This window comes from Bos indicus, chromosome 3 (assembly GCF_029378745.1).
Source record: "Bos indicus isolate NIAB-ARS_2022 breed Sahiwal x Tharparkar chromosome 3, NIAB-ARS_B.indTharparkar_mat_pri_1.0, whole genome shotgun sequence".
Classification (NCBI taxonomy): Eukaryota; Metazoa; Chordata; class Mammalia; order Artiodactyla; family Bovidae; genus Bos; species Bos indicus.
In genome coordinates this window covers 52,460,897-52,483,742 of record NC_091762.1, presented here as the reverse complement: position 1 = coordinate 52,483,742, position 22,846 = coordinate 52,460,897, and the positions used below count along the sequence as shown (strand labels likewise).

General features: G+C 37.2%; 1 protein-coding gene across 1 annotated transcript in view; it reads right to left on the bottom strand.

Annotated features, from left to right (window-relative positions):
• Positions 1 to 22,846, bottom strand: part of HFM1 (helicase for meiosis 1) — a 109,238-nt gene that overhangs the window by 19,042 nt on the left and 67,350 nt on the right. Inside the window, exons 28-31 of the mRNA XM_070786132.1 lie at positions 21,701 to 21,804; positions 21,100 to 21,246; positions 1,670 to 1,750; positions 1,309 to 1,424 (exon numbers count right to left, since the gene is read on the bottom strand). Coding sequence (XP_070642233.1) covers positions 1,309 to 1,424; positions 1,670 to 1,750; positions 21,100 to 21,246; positions 21,701 to 21,804 — 448 coding nt within the window. The remainder of the gene's footprint in view (positions 1 to 1,308; positions 1,425 to 1,669; positions 1,751 to 21,099; positions 21,247 to 21,700; positions 21,805 to 22,846) is intronic.

The window sequence follows — 22,846 nt, the reverse complement described above, 5'->3', positions numbered from 1 at the left end:
AAGGTGAAGTTGCTCAGTTGTGTCTGACTCTCTGCGACCCCGTGGACTGTATCCATGGGATTCTCCATCCACGGGATTCTCCAGGCAAGAATACTGGAGTGGTTTACCATTTCCTTCTCCAGGGGACCTTCCCAACCCAGGGATCGAACCCAGGTCTCCCGCATTGGAGGCAGACGCTTTAACCTCTGAGCCACCAGCTTGATCAATTATTTTGCCCTGGATGACCAAGGCTTATAGTTAGTCTGCTAGTGACTTATCAACCAGAAGGAATTCCCATTCCTTCATCACTTGAAAGGGAGACTCAGTACTCATCTAGGAGAGAGATGATGAGTCACTCTCATAAGTCACAATTAAAATCGGCTTTAGATTTTCTGGTGGCTCAGAGGTTAAAGCATCTGCCTGCAATGTGGGAGACCTGGGTTCCATCCCTGGGCTGGGAAGATCCCCTGGAGAAGGAAATGGCAACCCACTCCAATATTATTGCCTGGTGAATCCCATGGACAGAGGAGTCTGGTGGGCTACAGTCCACGGGGTCACAAAGAGTCGGACACAACTGAGCGACTTCACTTCACTTCACTTCACTTCATTTAGATTTTCCAGCCCAGTCCACCACAGATGGAGCCAGGAAAAGGCAAGAGGATCTAGTTTCAATTGCTGAACCAAAGCAAGCTACATACCCCTCTCCATTTCCCTCTCTCCAGTTTAAAAAATTAAAAAAAAAGGCTAATGAAGGAAAGGTTTGTATAACTATGCTCCAAACATGGATTTATAGATTAATTATTAAAAATTATAGTATCTTTCCCTATGGGCTTCCCTGATAGCTCAATTGGTAACGAATCTGCCTGCTATGCAGGAGACCCCGGTTCAATTCCTGGGTCGGGAAGATCTGCTGGAAAAGGGATAGGCTACCTATTCATGACTGAGTCAGACATTTCCTTCACACTTTTCCTATAGAAACCATATTATGAATAAAAGTCATATTCCTAGTCAAGCCTTTATGTAACTCGAAAGTACTTCTGTGGATACCTATCTAATTGATACACAGCCTGGTAGGCTACAGTCCATAGGGTCGCTAAGAGTCGGACACGACTGAGCGACTTTCCTTTCACTTTTCACTTTCATGCATTGGAGAAGGAAATGGCAACCTACTCCAGTGTTCTTGCCTGGAGAATCCCAGGGACAGGGAGCCTGGTGGGCTGCCATCTATGGGGTCGCACAGAGTCAGACACGACTGAAGCGACTTAGCAGCAGCAGCAGCAGCATATATATTTAACTATAGAACAAGGGATAAATGTTATTAAAACTAACCTTCAGACGTTTAACTGGAGGAAGAGATGAAACAGCATTTCTATTTCTTAAATCAGATAAATATGAAGAAATTGTTGATTCTTTCCCTTCTGACTTCTGTGCAACTCCAGTTTTACCTATGAAAGGAAATTCTAGATTCTTTAACTTCAATTTTAGGTATTATTCAAATAAGACCAAATTTCTGCAACATTTCTAATCTAATATTTACTTTTTAAAAATGTTGTCCACAAAAGAATAAAAATTATTTGAGTTATAAGCTGCATAATATAAATATCATGTATAGATAATCAGGGTATGATTACTATTCCTCAAAGAACTTTTAATTTTTAAAATCTGAAATAAACTGTTTTATGGAACTCACAGCAGTCATGTCCACATGTATGTTTATTTTTACAGTGATGATTACATTCTCGGTTCCCAGGTTTTTTGCAAGCAGTCATTCCTAAATCAATATAAGGGGAAAAAAATCTTTTTCACTGTATCTATTAACACAACTGTTAATTATAATTAATTTTTATCCACCTCTTTCCTTTCTGATGGTACAAAAAGATCATGATTTTCACACTTCCTCAAAAATTAACCCATTTCATATGTATTTTCAAAAGATATTCTGATAACACTCAGTCCCTGCCTACCATCAGCTCTATCCCAGCTTTTCACAAGAAGCACTGAGTCACCTATAAGCTTCTCTTAACCTCCCTAATATATTTATTTATTTATTTTACTTTACAATATTGTATTGGTTTTGCCATACATCAACATGCATCTGCCACGGGTGTACATGTGTTCCCCATCCTGAACCCCCCTCCCACCTCCCTCCCAATACCATCCCTCCTAATATAAACAGAATTAAATATCACAGAATATCAGTTAACTCTTGCTGAATGAGGTAAGAATGTGGGTGGAGTTTTGAAACTTTTTTTCTACTTTATACTTAAGCCTGAAAAATCTGGAAAGAAGCAAACCTCATGGCATTTTGTTGGCACCAGAGACAGCAGCTAATAGATAGGACACTATGCATATTTAATAAATGTTAGAAATAAGTGCTTTAGGGATATAAATAATTTTCTATATGAATTCACAGAAAGGAGAGATTGCTTCCAGCTTGACCCCTGTAAGCTAGAATTAATACACCTAAATACATAATTTATTCTTCATTTATTATATTTAAGTAGGCTTTTTCTTGATTCCAACTGTCCAAACAACATGTAGGAAGGGAGAGACATTTGAACTGATCCTGGAAGGACAGACATGATCTGGACATGAGAAGGGGACCACAGGAAGATGTCCCAAGCCAGAGCATAATATCCAAAGGCAGCAAACCACAGACTAGAGAAAAGAATTGGTGTATTTTCACTGGAGCACAGATTTTTAAATGAATTAGAAATGCTGGAGATAGTGAAGAGCTTTGAATACTTCTGTAATCTTTCTTGGACCTTTACTCTTCATTTTCAGTGTGTTACTCAATCAACCTTTTTCAAAGCATGGCATAGCTAAACAAAGATAATATCTATATAGCACCCTGGGGTAAATGAATAAGGCTGCTCACCATATGAGGGAACTAGTTAGATGCCACGAGACTGAGAAAATCAATATATTGGGTACTGAATAAGTAATAAAATATTATGGGCAGCTGGAAGCTGATAGCTAAACCACAGTGTTCCCAATTGAACATAAACAATTTTGGTAAAATATAAACAATACTCAGATAAGGCCACTCTATGATTATAATGGAAGACAGATGTGAGACTACTGTATAATTATTTCTGAAAGTAGAGACAAGGACACTGAAGAACCACAAAAATAACTAAACATCTCCCTCTTCTGGCTAATGCAAATGACTACCATTTCTTTAATCCGTTCATCTCCAAGACAAGACATACCAAAATATCCAATACCCTACTTGCCAACAGCACCCAATCTAGAATTGACCTCTGCTTTCCCTAAGTCCTTCTAAGAATTGCCTGTCACAAGCTGAACTCCTATAGTAGGCTCCTTCTGATTCCCTGAGATGACCCACAGTTCTGCAGATGCTATACTCTCCTTTGAGGCAGCAGTTAGAAACTACCTAACTTTCTTCAAATATGGGTTTCCCAGGTGGCACAGGGGTAAAGAATCTGCCTGCCAATGCAGGAGACACAAGAGATGCAGGTTCAATCCCTGGGTCAGGAAAATCTCCTGGAGTAGGAAATGGCAAACCCCTCTAGTATTCTTGCCTGGAAAATACCATGGACAGAGGAGCCTGATGGGCTACAGTCCATGGGGTTGAAAAGATGGGATATGACTGAGCGACTGATCATCATCATCATCTCAAATACAGGTATGCTCCTAGTGGCCCTTGTCTGAAAGTTTTTAACATTATATTTTACAAGGTGTGCCACAGCTTGAGAAGTTTTGCCACAGGTTGAGAAGTTTTGTCCCAGTTCACGACCTCTGGTTTCCTTGAATCCAGTCCTACCATGTTACAATTTATTTTATATGCTGTTGCTTAGTTAATCCTCCCAAAATTCAGCTCTGATCAGATCATCTGCTCACTTAGAAACATTAGTTACTTCCTGCTGCCAACAAAATTAATTCCATATTTAAGGTCCTCTATGATGTAATTCTTATCATCCTTTTTAGGACCCACATTAACCCTTACCATCAAAATATATATATTTGCCATTAGTATTAAAACAGTCCCAAGCCTTTCTATGACTGTACCTCTGATATTACCTCTTGTCTTAGAGACTTTGTCTATCAGAAGCCTATCAACTTTCAAGACCGACTCAAATAGCACCTCTATCATGGAGATCTAATCATTAGGAAATCACTCTGATCACCTAAATTGGAAGTGATTTCTCTCTCCTTTGAGCCCTTATGGCATTTGTTTGTCCCTCTCACTAACTGTATGCTGCCTTATACTTAATGTATTTACATGAAAAACTCAGTAAAGAAATATAGGGCACCCTAAACTAGAGTAAGATAATGTGAGTCCCAATATGGGATGTTCTCTGTAGAAAACAGGGATTAAAAATAAACTGTTTTGTTATCTCACGAAGTAAAAAGATAAAATGAAATTATGTATGTGACTGCATTTTAAAATTAAGTAATAAACTAATATATTAGTATATGTATTAACTCTACTATTACATTAACTAAAGGTTATACAAGTAAGTATAGAATTATTTTGACTGCTATGAAGGAGAGGAGCACAATGCTATATAACAGGGGAATGGTCTGGTTAGGAATGTTTTGGAAAGCTTCCCTAAGGAAGTAATAATTGGACTGAGGACTGAAAAAAGAGCAGCATTTACAAGGGGTAGGAGAAAGAATGTTTCAGGCAGAGGGGATAGCATATGAAAAAGCTCTAAGACAAGGGAAAGCATGGCATACAAATTAAAAGAAGGTCAAAAAAAAAGGTCAATGTGGCTGATGCTCAGTAAATAAGAGAGTGCATGAGATGAGACTACATTGGTAGAAAGATCAGTCTATGTTCCTAGGGAAATGGCTCTATCATGGCACTCTGGTGATTGCATGTCACCACCTAGGCAAGGCTCTGCTGGTTACAGAATGCCCTCTGATCTTCCCTGGAACATGTCAAGATATGCGGTCTTGCGAGGAACTGTTTGTAGGCCATTTCTCATCTGCCTCCTTGGCTTGTAGGAGGCTCCCTATTTTGCATAAGGCTGCCAAGAGGCACTTTCTCATCTGTATCCTGGTTCTAGTCAGGCATACGACTGTCCACTTTGCCTCTTTCAAGCACACCTATAGGCTATAAAACTGCTTAGCTATCACCTAGAGTTGACTCCTCAAAAACAAAGCAACTCATCTTTGATGATATCTGGCCCCTCCAGTTCAGTGTCATCCTATGAGATGATGGATACATGCAGCTGATATCATGCTGATCTTGTTTTGCCATCTGTGTAAGTAATAAACTGTCTAAACACATTTGGGTCTCTTGGGTCCTTACTAGTCAACCCTATTGGAGGTGAAGCAAGACTTACATAGCAGCTGGCACCCCACTGCTACTTAGGAACTCACTGATTATGTGATAATATGGAAACTTGTTGAGAATGTTAATGATTTGTATTTTTATTCTAAGAGCTATGGGAGCCACTGAAGAGTTTTAATCAAAGAGGGAACATAACTGAATCTGCATTTTGAAAAAGCAATCTGTGGAGTATAGTATGGAGAATGGATTTGAGAGAGGACAGAGTAGATGCAAGAAAACTAGTTAAGAGGTTACTGTAAGAGAATAGATTTGAGAGCAGACAGAGTAGATAAAAGAAAATTATGGTAACAGTCCAGAGTGGTAGTATTAGCAGATTCAAAGAGAATGGACTAATTTAAGAGATATACAGAAGGTAAATGTATTTTTCAAGCAGAATCAAGTTAGTGTTTTTTTTTTTCCTTGAGCAATATTTTATTTTCTCTGAAGCTTTACTGCCTTCCTTTTAGTCTAGCTATGTCTATCTTAAGTTTCCTTATTAGTTCATTCAATATTCCAAAGATAAGGACAACCACATGAAAACACCTTGCCGGACTCCCCCCTCAATAGTTATCTCTTTTCTAGAGCCCTCCAGCCTCCTCCCAATGCAATCTAGGCCTGTACTATAGTTGTCATCCTGGAACTTCCTTTCATTAAGCTCCTGGATTGAATCTACTATTGCTGGATTTTTTGACTTTTTCTTTATTGTTTAACGGTTTGGTTGTGCTTATCCTTGAACAACTGCCTGAGAAAGGATGCATGACAGTTAAATTTTCTGAATAATTGAATATATTAAGATGTCTTTACTTTCACACTTAATTAATAGTTTGGCTAGGTATAGAACACAGGGTTGGAAATAATTTTTTTCCCCTGGACTTTTAAGTCCACTGTCTTCTAGCATCCAGTATTGCTGATGAAAACACTAAACTATTTCGATTTTTGTTCCTTAGAAGCATTTATGATTTTCTCTCTATCCATGATGTTCTGAAATGTTCTCTTCTTTGTAGATCTTCTTTCATTCATCCTAACTAGCACTGTGCTAAGTTGCTTTAGTTATGTCCGACTCTGTGCGACGTTATGGACCAGGCTCTTCGGTTCATGGGATTCTCCAGGCAAGAATACTGGAGTGGGTTGCCATGCCCTCCTCCCCGGGGTCCTCCTGATCTGGGGATGGAACCAGCATGTCTCTTATGTCTCCTGCATTGACAGGGGGGTTCTTCACCAGTAGTGCCATCTAGGAAGCCCTAAGTAAACCCTTTTGATATGCAGACTTATGCCTCGCTTTAAGTCTAGCAAATCTTCTCAAATTATTTCTTCTGATTTGTTTTTTCTGTCTTTCTGGAACTCTTATTAGTCAGGTATCAGGCTACAGATTGCCCTCCTGTCCCATGTTTCCTGTCTCTTATCGTTTTGCTTTCATTCAGATTATACTGACTTTATCTTCTGGCCCTCCAACTAGGCTATTTTTTTTTTTTTTTGGAATCATAGTTTTTACTTCCCTGTGCTTACTCTTCTTTTCTAATTGATTTTTTTCATGGTATCCTATTGTTTTATAGTTGCAATTTAATCTTTAATTTGTCTGAGATTACTAATCTGTTTATATTACACCTGTGAATTATCCTGTTTTTATTTTATCCACTTTCTGTTTACTTATTTGGGGCTTTCTTTCACATGTTCCAAATTTTCTTTGAATGCCTCTTTATCCATGGTTGTCTGCCTATGCGGCAGTTCTATTATACCTTCACAGATGAGGAAATTAATTCATAAAGAGGTGAAGTAACATGTTCAAGACTGTGCAATAATAAGTAGCACATTTCAGATTTTAATTCAGGTAATCAAATTTCAGAGGCTGACCTCTCAACCACCCTGCTTTACTGGTTATAGCAGCTGCCTTACTTCTCCCCCACATAATGCATTTAATTTACTTAGTGATGAAATTTTATCAAGTAATTAATTACTTACATGATGAAAGTGAAAGAGAAAAGCAGAAAAGCTGGCTTAAAACTCAACATTCGGAAAACTAAGATCACGGCATTATGACATCAGGTCCCATCACTTTATGGCAAATAGATGGGGAAACAGTGGAAACAGTGAGAGACGTTATTTTCTTGGGCTCCAAAATCACTGCAGATGGTGACTGCAGCCATGAAATTAAAAGATGCTTACTCCTTGGAAGAAAATCTATAACCAACCAAGACAGCATATTAAAAAGCAGAGACATTACTTTGCCAACAAAGGTCCATCTAGTCAAAGCTACGGTTTTTCCAGTAGTCGTGTAATGGATATGAGAGCTGGACTGTAAAGAAAGCTGAGTGCTGAAGAATTGATGCTTTTGAACTGTGGTGTTGGAGAAGACTCTTAAGAGTCCCTTGGACTGCAAGGAAATCCAACCAGTCCATCCTAGAGAAAATCAGTCCTGAATATTCATTGGAAGGACTGATGCTGAAGCTGAAACTCCAATACTTTGGCCACCTGATGCGAAGAACTGACTCATTGGAAAAGACCCTGATGCTGGGAAAGATTGAAGGCAGGAGAAGGGGAGAACAGAGGATGAGATGGTTGGATAGCATCACCGACTCAGACATGAGTTTGAGCAAGCTCCAGGAGTTGGTGACGACAGGGAAACCTAGCCTGCTGCAGTCCATGAGGTCGCAAAGAGTCGGACACGACTGAGCAACTGAACAGAACTGAATTTACTTAGGGAAGGAATCCATGGTTTATAGGGTGGGAAGAATAGGAGGAAATGCCTTGCAGGTTGTTGTTTTGCAGTAACGGATAAGGAGTCACTTTGTCCCTTATCCAACAACATCTAATAGATGAACTTAAAAACATTACCACATGATGGTGCACAATGACTATACACATTTGTTACCAGTGGTAGAAATTATAACTAGGATCTGAAAGTCTAATTATATAGGTTCTGGGGACACCCCAAAATTTCAAGGCAGAGTTGAAAGAATTGACAAGTCTTGCTAGGAATGAGAGCTTTATTTCAGCTTGTTTACAGAATACTAGCATATGGATGGAGAAGGCAATGGCACCCCACTCCAGTACTCTTGCCTGGAAAATCCCATGGATGGAGGAGCCTGGTAGGCTGCAGTCCATGGGGTCGCTACGAGTCGGAAACGACTGAGCGATTTCACTTTCACTTTTCACTTTCACACAATGGAGAAGGCAATGGCAACCCACTCCAGGGTTCTTGCCTGGAGAATCCCAGGGACGGGGGAGCCTGGTGGGCTGCCATCTCTGGGGTCGCACAGAGTTGGACACGACTGAATCGACTTAGCAGCAGCAGCAGCAGCAGCATATGGATATTACCTAAGCGACAGAAACTTCTACTATATTTCTGTTAGAAATGATACTTCAGAAACATAAGTGCTCCTCCATCCCCCACTCCACTCCCTAAGTTCTGAGAATTGTCTGAATTTGTCTTATTAACAAACACAAGCTTACAGAGATTTATAACTAGAAAAATAAGGTTTTGAGAGAAAATTGACATAAAATATACATTTAGGGATCAAATTAACAGATCCCATACTCCATCATTATCAAAATCTGAAATGTATACATTTTCTTAGTTCTGCCACATAATATATTAATTTATATGTTTTTAAAGCTCCAGTTCCAAGTACTGAAAGCAAAATAAATCATTAACGTGAAATAGAAATGCATTTGAAGTGAATACATAAAATTACTTTAACACGGTCAATAATGACCAATAGGGTAAGGTCAGGTAAGATTTTTTAAAAATCTAGAAAAAAACAAATTAAAATAGGAGGCATCCTTGCCATACTTAGGTTCACATCCTAACTATGTGTGCACGTGTGCATCAGTCATGTCGAACTCTTTGTGATCCCATGTACTATAGCTCGCCAGGCTCCTCTGTCCATGGGATTCTCCAGGCAAGAATACTGGAGTGAGCTGCCATGCCCTCTTCCAGGGGATCTTCCCAACCCAGGGACAGAACCCACAGCTCTTCTGTCTCCTGTATTAGCAGTTGAGTTCTTTAGCACTAGCGCCACCTGAGAAGCCCCCCTCTTAACTATAAATTCAAATAATTTGGATGTTCATAGCTTCTGGAGTTAATATGTTTAAAAGAATATTACTTTCATTTTGTAGTTCCTGATACATGGTAATCGCATTGATGTACTTTATAATTTTACTTTTTAAATGAGAAGGCAAACCTCATTTTAATTTTTGTCAAATATTATACTATCATTTTGTTATTTATCAAAAAAAAAAGGGTAACACTGATGAATTGGAGTCCTTGATTTGCAATTTAATGAATATATACACTGAAAAGTATAAAGAAAAGCAGACTGCCTTTTGACTAGTATTTAAATGTACATACTTCCAAAGTGCTTGGGCACTGATATTATCCTTGCATTCTTCAAATACATTAAATTTTCATACTCAAAAGGCATAGCCAATGCAAATGAACTTATTAATGGCAAATTAATTTTCTTCAAATGAAACAAAGCCCATACTTCAACCCCAAGGACTGCAGCATGCCAGGCCTCCCTGTCCATCACCAACTCCCAGAGATTACTCAAACTCACGTCCATTGAGTCGGTGATGACATCCAACCAGCTTGTGCTTCTTAAAGGATAAGAAGTTTAAATGCTAAAAATAAAAGTTAAAACAATTTTTACAACTGAAAATGTGTATTTTCACACTGCCTGATCTTAAAAAAATAGCAAAAATATTTTTCCTTAAAATTTACAAAATTTTTTATCTATTGGACTGTGAGAAACTACAGCTAGAAAATGTTTTCAAACTGTTATCAGATCAGATCAGATCAGTCGCTCAGTCGTGTCCGAGTCTTTGCGACCTCATGAATCGCAGCACGCCAGGCCTCCCTGTCCATCACCAACTCCCGGAGTTCACTCAGACTCACATCCATCGAGTCAGTGATGCCATCCAGCCATCTCATCCTCTGTCGTCCCCTTCTCCTCTTTCCCCCAATCCCTCCCAGCATCAGGGTCTTTTTCAATGAATCAACTCTTCTCATGAGGTGGCCAAAGTACTGGAGTTTCAGCTTTAGCATCATTCCTTCCAAAGAACACTCAGGACTGATCTCCTTCAGAATGGACTGGTTGGATCTCCTTGCAGTCCAAGGGACTCTCAAGAGTCTTCTCCAACACCACAGTTCAAAAGCATCAATTCTTCGGCGCTCAGCCTTCTTCACAGTCCAACTCTCACATCCATACATGACCACAGGAAAAACCATAGCCTTGACTAGATGAACCTTTATTCAAACTGTTATAGGAAGCATAATAAGAATTTTAAATTCTATTATGTACTCTAAGGTATATACTTTTGTCTAAATATGGTCCTACAATTTGACAAAATAAAATATTAAAATATTTGTTGAACCCGAAAGCATATTTGGAAACAATCATTTAAGCAACTAGATTTTATGAACTAAATATTTTAACATTTAATAATATGGTCAGACAAGAGGTCAGAAAAACAGAAATTTGTATTGTTTTGAAAGGCTATTTTCACAACCTTAGTAGGGTAAATCAGAGAAGGCAATGGCACCCCACTCCAGTACTCTTTCCTGGAAAATCCCATGGGCGGAGGAGCCTGGTAGGCTGCAGTCCATGGGGTCGAGAAGAGTCGGACACGACTGAGCGACTTCACTTTCACTTTTCACTTTCATGCATTGGAGAAGGAAATGGCAACCCACTCCAGTGTTCTTGCCTGGAGAATCCCAGGGATGGGGGAGCCTGGTGGGCTGCAGTCTATGGGGTTGCACAGAGTCAGACATGACTGAAGTTACTTAGCAGTAGCAGTAGGGTAAATCTATGATTCCGTCATTGTGTAACTTTACTGAGAAAGGAAATGCAGGTAGTGTATGTATGTCATACATGAAGAGATAATTACACATCTTTATTTGGGGATATTTGATTTTGTATATAAGAACTGAATTCTATATCCAGAATGTATAACTCAGATGTAATTCAGATATAATGTAAATTTCAAATATAATCTGACTGTATAAATCAGAATGTATAATGAGATGGTTGTATATATAATATGTGTATGTGAATGGAGTATATGTGTAATAAAACACTTGCCTGATAGGAGGCATCTTTGATCTGTTTTCTACAGGGTCATACTGAAAATCTGTGGGACTTTTGCTCTTAAAAAGTCTCATGCTAATACTAAGTATAATAAACATCCTAATTTCCACTACAGTTGCAAACAACAGAAACAATTCAAGCTATTTTAAACAAAAAGTTACAACAAAAAACCCCTTGTGGGGTTGGTGGAAATATATTACATTGTTGATCAGCCAACAAGTTGAGTCCCACTCCTTGTGATCCCATGAACTGCAGCACTGCCAGTCTTCCTTGTCCTTTACTATCTCCTGGAATTTGTGCAAACTCATGTCCATTGAGTCCATGATGCCATCCAACCATCTCATCCTCTGCCTCACCCTACTTCTCCTGCCTTCAATCTTTCCCAGTAGAGTCTTTTCCAGTAGTACTGGAGCTTCAGCTTCAGCATCAGTCCTTCCAATGAGTATTCAGGGTTGATTTCCTTCAGGATTGACTGGTTTGATCTCCTTGCTGTCCGAGGGACTCTCAAGAGTCTTCTCCAGTGCTCAGCCTTCTTTATGGTCCAACTCTCACATCTGTACATGATTAGTGGAAAAACCTTAGCTTTGACTATATGGACCTTTGCTGGCAAAGTGATGTCTCTGGCTTTTTAATATGCTGTCTAGATTTGTCATAGCTTTTCTACCAAGGGGCAATCCTCTTTTAATTTTGAGGCTGCATTCACCATCCACAGTATCTTTGGAGCCCAAGAAAATAAAATATGTCACTGTTTCCACTTTTCTTCTATCTATTTGCCATGAAGTGATTAGCCTGGAGGCCATGATCTTCGTTTTTTGAATATTGAGTTTTAAGTCAGTTTTTTCACTCTTCTCTTTCACCATCATCAAAAGGCTCTTTAGTTCATCTCATTTTTCTGCCACTAGAGTGGTACTATCTGCATACCTGAAGTTGTCAATATTTCTCCCAGCAATTTTGATTCCAGCTTGAGTCTTCCAGCCTGGCATTTTGCATGATGTACTCTTCATATAAGTTAAATAATCAGGGTGACAATACACAGCCTTGATGTACTCCTTTCCCAATTTGGAACCATCCGTTGTTCCATGTCCAGTTCTAACTTGCTTCTTGTCCTGCATACAGGTTTCTCAGGAGACAGGTTAGGTGGTCTGATATTCCCATATCTTTAAGAATTTTCCACAGTTTGTTGTGGTCCACACAATCAAAGGCTTTAGTGTAGTCAATGAAGCAGATGTCATTTTTGGAATTCCTTTGATTTTTTTTATGATCCAGCAGATGTTGGCAGTCTGATCTCTGGTTCCTTTGCTTTTTCTAAATCCAGCTTGTATATCTGGAAGGTCTCGGTTCCGGTACTGCTGAAGCCTAGCTTCAAGGATTTTGAGCATTACCTTGATAGCATGTGAAATGAGCACAACCGTATAGTAGTCTGAACATTCTCTAGCACTGCCTAATTTGGGGATTGGAATGAAAACTGACCTTTTCCAGTTCTCTGGCCACTACTGAGTTTTCCAAATTTGCTGGCATATTGAGTGTAGCACTTTAACAGCATCATAGGATTTGAAACAGCTCAGCTGGCTTTCCATCATCTCCACTATCTTTATTTGTAGTAATGCTTCCTAAGGCCCACTTGACTTTACACTCCAGGATGTCTGGCTCTAGGTGAGGGACCACATCATCATGGTTATCTGGATCATGAAGGCCTTTTTTTGTATAGTTCTTCTCTGTATTTTTGCCACCTATTCTTAATCTCTTCTGCTTCTGTTAGGTCCTTTCCATTTCTGTCCTTTATTGTGCTCATGTTGGCATGAGATTTCCCCTTGGTATCTTCATTTTCTTGAAGAGATCTCTAGTCTTTCCCATTCTATTGCTTTCCTCTATCATTTTGGATTGTTCACTTAAGAAGGCTTTCTTATCTCTCCTTGCTATTCTCTGGAACTTTGGCTTCAGTAGGATATATCTTTCCCTTTCACTTCTCTTCTTTTCTCAGCTATTTGTAAGGCCTCCTCAGACCTTCTTGCCTTCGTGCCTCAGACCACTTTGCCTTCTTGCATTTCTTTTTCTTGGGGATGGCTCTTGTCACCACTTCCCGTACAATGTTATGAACCTCTGCTCTTATCTGGTTCTTCAGGCACTCTGCAAGATTTACTCCTTTAAATCTATTTGTCACTTCCATTATATAATCATAAGGGATTTGTTTAGATCATAGCTGAATGGCCTAGTGGTTTTCCCTACTTTCTTCAATTTAAGTCTTACTTTTGCAATAAGCAGCTCATGAGCTGAGCTATAGTCAGCTCCAGGTATTGTTTTTGCTGACTATATAGAGCTTTTCTATCTTTGACTGCAAAGAATACAATCAGTCTGATTTCAGTATCGACCGTCTGTTGATGTCCATGTGTAGAGTCATCTCTTGTGTTGCTGGAAGAGGGAGTTTGCTATGACCAGTGCATTCTCTTGGCAAAACTCTGTTAGTTTGCTTCATTTTATACTCCAAGGCTAAACTTTGCTGTGACTCCTGGTATCTCTTGACTTCCTACTTTTGCCTTCCAGTCTTATAATGAAAAGGACACCTTTTTTTTGTTGTTGTTATCTCACAGAATCCAAAAGCAGTATGGCAGCTAGGGATCAGGAGGGACTGAAACCAAGAAATGGAAAGTCAGTAGAACTTCAGCTCTAGCGTTCTCACCTTTGCTTCTTTCTGTACCTTTGCTTTAGTCTTCTCTTACACAGTCCAGCTATCTTTGATAATTTCTGTACATGGTAAAGGATCACTACCGATAGCCTTGATTTTATATACTCTCAGTGCAATCCTAATTCTAAATTGTCTTTCTTAAATGGATGTATCTCTTTCCTTCTAGGAATTTGGACTTTGGCCTGAATAAAAGAAGGTTACGCTAGCTACTGATAATTTTGCTGTCGTAAAAATAGTGGCCAGAACAAAGGTCCAAAGAGAATGTAGTATAAACAAGACAAACAACCTACTTGCCCCTTTCTCTTGGAATCACTAATCTACTTTCTGTCATTATGTATATGTCTATTATAGAGATTCATATAAATGGAATCATACAGTATCTGATCTTTTGTGTCTGGCTTCTCTAATTAGAATGTTTTCAAGGTTCATCTATGTTGTAGCATATATTAGTAGTTTATTCTTCTTTATGGCTGAGTAACATTCCACTAAATGAATATGCCACATTTTCCTTATCTGCTAGTTGATAGATATTTGGGTTGTTTCTATTTTTTGGCTGTTAGGAATAACGCTACTATAAACATTCACAAATACATTTTTATGAGTATTTTTTAATCCATTTGGACATATACCTAAAGGAGGAATTCCTAGATCACATGGTAATTCTATGTTTAACTGTTTGAGGAACTGACAAAATGTTTTCCAAAGCAGCTGCACAATTTCACATCCCCACTACCAAAAGTGTGAGAGTTTCAATTTCTCTGCATCCTTGCCAACATTTGTCATTGTCCATCTTTTTTATTAAAGCCATCCTACTAGGTGGTAACACCCTGGTTTTGATTTGAATTTCTGTATTGATTAATGATGTTGGACATCTTTTCATGTTGTATATTGGCCATTTGTAGTTCTTCTTTGAAAAATATCTACTTAAATTCTTTGACCAGTTTTAATTGGGTTGTTTGTCTTTTTATTTGTTGAGCTGTAAGATTTCTTTATATATACTAGATACTACTCTTTTATCAGATATATGACTTGCAAATATTTTCTCATTCTATGGATTGTTTTCCACATACTTTTTCTTCACTTTCTCGATAGTTTCATTTGAAGCACAAAAGTTTTCCATCTTGATAAAGTTCAATTCATCTGCTTTTTTTTTCCCCCTTTGGTTGCCTGAGCTTTGAGTGTCATATCTAATAAACTACTGCCTAATCCAAGGTCATGAAAATATACACTCATGTGTTCTTCTAAGGGTTTTACATTTTAACTCTTATCTTTAGGTCACTGATCCATTCAGAGTAAATTTTTATATGTAGGATGAAGTAGAGGTTCAAACTAATGCAAGTGGTTATCCAGATGCCTAGCCATTTTTGGTGAAACACTGTTCTTTCCCATCTGAATTGTTTTGGCATCTTTGATCAGAATCAATTGACCATAGATGTATTTATTACATTTACATTTAGTACATTTATTTCTGTACTTTCAATTATATTCTATTGGTCTATTATTATACCAGTACTACATTATCTTGGGAATCACTGATGGCTCAAATGGTAAAGAATCTGCCTGCAATATGGGAGACCCAGGCTCGATCCCTGGGTTGGGAAGATCCCCTTGAGAAGGAAATGGCAACCCACTCCAGTATTGTTGCCTAGAGAATCCCAAGAACAGAGGAGCATAGAGGGTCCATGGGGTCGTAAAGAGTCAGACACAACTGAGTGACTAACAACATAACACAAATACACTACCTTGATTAAGTTTTATAGTAAGCTTTGAAATCAGGAATTGTGAGTCTCCATGTATGTTCTTTTTTTAAAGATTGATTTGGCTATTTTGGGTCCGTTACATTTCCGTATGAATTTTAGAATCAACTTGTAAATTTCTGTCAAAAGAAGCTGGAATTTTGAATAGGGATTGCATTGATTTTTTGAAATAATTTAGGAAATATTGCCTAAATATCTAAATATCTTAGTGATATTAAGACTTCTAATCCACAAACATGGTATATTTTTCCATCTATTTACATCTTCTTTAATTTCTTCCAATGCTGTTTTATAGTTTGCAGTGCTCACATCTTGCACTGTCAACAAAATTTAACATTTTGTCAAATTTATTAAGCATTTTATTCTTTTTTGATGGGAAGTTTTTAACATTGACTCTGTATCCAGTGATGTTTCTAAATTTATATACTAATTTTAATAGTGTGTCCACAGAGTCTTTTATATTTTCTAGGTACATAATCATGTTGCTTTCAAGTAATGATAGTTTACTTCTTCCTTCCCAATCCTTATCCCTTATATTTCTTTTTCTAAATAGTTGTCCTGACTAGGGCTTTTACCACAATATTAAAAAGAAGTAGTAATAGAGAAGACCATTTCATCATTCTCCATTTAAATAAGAAAGTTTAAAAAATATTTCAATATTGTGTATAACATTTACTATATATTTTTAATAAAAACACTGGATTTTTGTCAACCTTTTTTTGACATCCATAAAAAGGATCACATGTTTTTTTTTTCCCTGTTAATGTAAGAATTATATTGATCCATTTTTAAATGCTAAGGCTTTCTTGCACAGGTAGAATAAGCTATACTTAACTGTACTGTATTATGCTTTTTAAATATGTAGCTAGATTCCACTTGCTAATAGTTTGAACAATTTCTTTTTCTTTTAATGTCCTTGCCAAGTTTTGAAGTCAAAGTCATGCTGGCTTTTGAAAATTAAAACATTAGAAAATATTCATTTTTTATAAAAAAGTTTGGGTAAGTTTTACATTGCTGTGCTGTTCTGTGTGCTCAGTCATGTTTGACTCTTTGTGACCCCATGGACTGTACCCCACTAGGCTCCTCTGTCCATGGAATTTTCCAGGCAAGAATAGTAGTGAGTTGCTATTTCTTATTCCAAGGGATCTTCCTGATCCAGGGGGCATAGCCACATCTCTTGTATGGTGGAATATAACATAATCCAGAATCTGTAGATATAATGTCTGCCATACAATAAGAACTTATGAAGCCTGCAAAGAGGCAGGACCATATGACTCATAATTAACTATATAAGAAAATGCAGTCATCTGAACCTCAGGATTTCTTTATGTAAAGATCTTTTTAAATTTCTTCAGTTTTATTACTAGGGTCAAGACTACTCAGATTTTCTTTCTTCTGTCAGTTTTGGTAAGATTTCTTCTTAAGGTATTTGTTCCTTTTTACCTAAATCATGTCAAATTTATTGGTAAAGTTATTTATAATATCTTAGCAGATTTTTTATGCCTATACGATCTGTAATGATATCACCTTTTTCATTCTTGATATTGTTAATTCATGTTTTATCTCTTCATTTTCAGTCTTATGTGGTCTTCTGTGTATTTATCTCTTCTTGGGCTTGCTGAAATTCTGAATCTGTAGATTGATGTCTTTCACTGTTTTGGAATGTTCTCAGCCTGTCTCTTTGAATACTGCATTTGTCCCATTCTTTCTCTACTCAGACTTTATGCATATGTTATCATTTTGAGTATTATACTGTTTTGTGTTCTTTCTGTTCTCTTATCTCTGGGCTTCCATTTGAATATTTTCTATTGATATGTCTAACAGTTCATAAATCCTGTGTTTGAACATATCCAAACTAATATTAAACCTACCTAATGAGTTCTTCACTTAAGATACTACATTTTTCAGTTCTAGAAAGTTCATTTAAATCTCTAGGAATTCCAATTTTCTGGTGAAACTTTCCATCATTTCATTAATTTTGTATATTTCCTCCCCCTATTTTCTTGAAAATATTAATCACAGTTGTTTTATAATCTTTAAATGCCAACTCTACCATTTGAATCACCTACAGGCCTGTTTCATTTTCTTATATAGTTAATTATGAGTCATATGGTCCTGCCTCTTTGCAGGTTTTGTAAGTTCTTATTGTATGGCAGACATTATATCTACAGATTTTGGACTACATTATATTCCACCAGCAAGGGTTTGCTTTTTGCTTTGTCAGGAAAACATAGTGAATGGCTGATTCCACAAACTGTGTGATGCAGCCAAAAAAAGTGCAGTTTGGTGCTGTTAACTTGATAAACAACAACTAATTGTGTGTATAATATAGAATAAAGAAGATTAGTAGCATTCTATCATTTTTGTAATCATTGAGAATCAAATTTCTCAGCATGGCAGAAAGGAGATACAGATCACTGAGTATAGACCATTGACTTTAAGGATAAAAACTATAGCTCTGAATTTTATTTGGACATTTAACTATAAATAAATTATGTATTTTGTCTTTAAAAACAAAAAATCACATATTTCATAATTCTGTGCATGGAAAAAGGTAAGAGATAATCTCTCAATGGCAATGAGCTCCTTAAGCACACAAATTATTTATCATGAAAAGAAACCAGGGATCTTTGGAGAAAAGGCTTATTACAGGTCTGAGGCTGGAATTATAAAAGGTAAGCCTAGAACATCATATCATCCCATACAGCATGAAAGCGATCAAAACTACTAAGGACATAGCAAAAGGATTCAGGAGCCAATCTGGTATATCTAGATGGTATCAAGATGATATATCTATGATATTTATGAGTAATCAACAATTTTAACATTAACTCAGTATTGGAAAATAATTAGTTACCATTAGTGCAAAGAGTTGGACACGACTGAGCGACTGAACTGAACTGAACTGAACTGAAGTGCTCTTGGAGAATCCCAGGGATGGCGGAGCCTGGTGGGCTGCCATCTATGGGGTTGCACAGAGTTGGACACGACTGAAGTTACTTAGCAGCAGCAGCAGTTTTTTATGTAATACAGTTATTTTTTCTTAAATCCTTACAAATATATACTAAAACATTTATGGAGGAAATAATATAATATCTGATTTTCTTCAAAAAAATACAAGGGGAAATATGAACCCTGAGCTGAGAACTGTTTAAGGTGGATGATGGGTACATATACACTTCTTTCTACTCTCTATTTGAATGTTTATTTGAATCTCTATTTGAATGTCCCATAATAAAGAAAAAAAAGTTGTCACCTGCTTTGTCTTATCAAATCTGTTAATTCTTGTATATCACTTACTATCTCCCTAACATGGCCATAAGAATGGAGTGGGTATGAAAAGGGGAAACATATATAAAAACTAGTCAATTTTTTTCGCCAAAAATCACCGCAGAAGATTTTTGAGCTTTCTTTGAAGAAAGGAGTACAAATGCTGCAGTGTCTCTTTGTAAGGAGCCTGAGGTCCAGCAGCAGGCTAAGTGAACCTCAGCTGAAAGGAATTGTGACGATGGTATTCAGCCAGCAGGGATATTTCCTGAGGATGTACCCAGATGGTGCTGTCGATGGGACCAAGGATGAAAACAGCGACTACACCCTCTTCAATCTAATCCCTGTGGGCCTGCATGTGGTGGCCATCCAATGGGTGAAGGCCAGCCTCTATGTGGCCATGAATGGTGAAGGTTATCTCTACAGCTCAAGATCAAGCCCTGAGCCTTTGGAGTGGGAGCACTGTCTCCAAGACCTAGACTACCAGAGAACTAACCCTAGGGAGTATCAAATAGTTAGAACTCACACAAAGGACACCACCTGAATACAAGACCTGGCATCACCCAACCACCAGTAGCACCCTGTGAAGGACATCTCATTTAAACAACAAACAAAACAAAAATACAAACCCAATCATCAGCAGACAGGATTACCACCTTACTCAGCCTTGCCCATCAGAGGAAAAACAACAACAACAAAAAACTCAGCACAAATCTCACCCTATACAAAGCTTACACAAACCACTGGATCAACCTTAGGAGGGCAGAACCAAAAGGAAGAAAAAATTCAACCTTGAGGCCTGGGAAAAGGAGACCTCAAACACAATAAATTAAAAAAAAATATTGAAAAGGCAGAGAAATACTACACAAATAAAGGAACAAACTAGAAACACAGAAGTCCAAATAAAGAGGAAATACAAAAATTACCTGAAAAAGAATTCAGAATAATGACAGTAAAGATGATCAAAAATCTCAAAAACAGAATGGAGAAAATGCAAGAATCAATTAACAAAGACATAGAAGAATTAAAGAATAAACATACAGAGACAAATACTACAATTACTGAAATTAAATACTCTAGATGGAATCAATAGCAGAATACCTGAAGCAGAAGAATGAATCAGTGAGCTGGAAGATAAAATGATGGAAATAACTTCTGAAGAGCAGAATAAAGCAAAAAGAATGAAAAGAACTGAGGATAGTCTCGGAGACTTCTGGGACAATATCAAATGCACCACTATTCGAATTATAGGGGTCCCTGAAGAAGAAGAGAAAAAGAAAGGGTATGAGAAAATTTTGAAGAGATTATAGTTGAAAATTTCCCCAACGTGGAAAAGAAAATAATCAGTCAAGTCCAAGAGGGGCAAAGAGTCCCATATAGGATAAAACCAAGGACAAACATGCTAAGACACATACCAATCAAACTAACAAAGATAGAATAGTAAAAGCAGCAAGGGAAAAGCAACAAGTAACATACAAGGGAAACCCCATACATTTAACAGCTGATCTTCCAACAGAAACTCTGCAGGCCAGAGGGAATGGCAGGATATATTTAAAGAACTGAAAGGGAAAAACCTACAACCAAGATTACTGTACCCGGCAAGGATCTCATTCAAAACTGATGGAGAAATAAAAAATCACCCCAATTTGACAAATACTAACTATAAGAATTCCTACTATATATTATTAATGCAATTATTAGAAAGCCTAAACATCTAATGCTGAGAGGGATTGTGGGCAGGAGGAGAAGGGGACGACAGAGGATGAGATGGCTGGATGGCATCACTGACTCGATGGACGTGAGTCTGAGTGAACTCCGGGAGTTGGTGATGGACAGGGAGGCCTGGCGTGCTGCAATTCATGGGGTCGCAAAGAGTCGGACACAACTGAGCGACTGAACTGAACTGAACTGAAACATCTAATTCCAGAGTATCCACAATCTAAATGAAGCAATACTATACTGATGATACCATCCCCAGCCTTATATTTGCTTTAATGCAAAACAGGAATAAACACAGCTATTTACCTTTTTTGGGGCCTGCTACAGTAGATCTATCTGAATGTTCAGAATGGGAAATCTCTGTTTCTGATTTTTTTTGTATAATTATTTGATTTCCAAATCTCTTCGGTCCTGAGTAAAAGACTGTAAATTTGCGCTGTATATCAAGTCCAACTGGAAAAAGAAAAAAAAGCATACAAATGCTTAAGTCATATATATTCATGCATGAGACCATTTATTTATTTTTATACCTCTTATATTTTATACTTTGTTGAACTAAAAAGTCTAACAAGTTCAGGAAATAAAAATGTTTTAAAGAAACTTTAGAAAAGTATAACAAGTGAAAAAGTACACATCTTTCATAAAAATAAAAATCAATGCTCCTACAATAATTGAAATTTACCTTAAAAAAGAAAATGTCTATAACTGAACAGACGAAAATTTAGTTTTATTATCCTAGTCTACATTATCTTTACATACCCAAATACATGAAACTTCCTTTAAAATTATTCATTTTACTTAAATTATTTTTATACAATATCACTTATGTTTTCTGTTTACATAAAGGAAATTTTTAAGTGCTATCATATTTTTTACATTCATGTATTCATTATTTCAATGAACTTACCATATTCTGAACTAATTAGATTTATGCTAAGATTTTCAGATTTAAGAGCTCTCCTCACATCAAACTTTTTAGCCCAATTTCCAGCTTTTAGCAAAACAGAATCCCTGAAAAAAGCAATGTGTCATTTAAATTGTGATCTTGAATGTTAAATGAAATAATAAATTAATTGTCAAGGGCTAACTGATACTAAGGTATATCGCATCTGGTAGTAAACTTAAGTCAGTTTCTGAAAACTACTTTCCCCAAGTTCTTTGGATAGGGAAAATGGAATTTCAATGGAGCTACCATGTCCATAATTTACTTAACTATATGTTCACCCAACAGCTGGTTCTAAGTTGCACACAATCACTTCAAGCCCACCTGTACATATAGTTGTTCTTGATAACCTATGATCTTGCCCTTAAATCACTACCACTTTTAAATGGCTATACATAAGTTACATGGATTTGTGAGAACTTTGAGTATTTTTTAAATGATATGAAATAGTTTGTACCTAATAACATCATATCACCAGCAGTCAATTCTGTGATTGAACTTATTTTAGCCTTCTATAGTCAAAGTCATTAGATTTACTTGTCACAGAGAATAAAGATTTATATAATTATATATTCTCTGTAAGTGTATTAAGGCTAGTTGCAGGAGAGTAATTATCAGTGAAAAGCATATCTCTTTAGGATCCTTGCATGGGGTGTTTTAGGAAAGTATCTTCCAGTACACTGGCAACAGTTAGTAGATTCCCATTTCAGTTAGTACCATCCTGAACTCATAGGTATATTATATGCTTAGGAGCATAGACTCTGGACTCAGAATGCTGGGCTTCGAATCTAGTTTTTGCTATAGACTACCTACATAATGATTAAACAGTTCAATACCTGGAACTTACTAAGTGCTCAAAAAGTATTAGTTGCAGCTACAACTATTATCCTCAGAATTTGCTTATGACACCCCTGGGAGAAAATATATAAGAGTATCAGAAAAAAGGCTGAAGTGAAAATTATAGAATGATATGCTACAGAACAAAATATAAGGCAAGGTATCTCCTTCATCTATTGGATCTGGTTGCCTGGATCCTATAGTGGCTCTAGCAGTTAAATTTTAATACAGAAATAGAAAACATATTTTGAAGATTGCACTCAAAGAGTAATA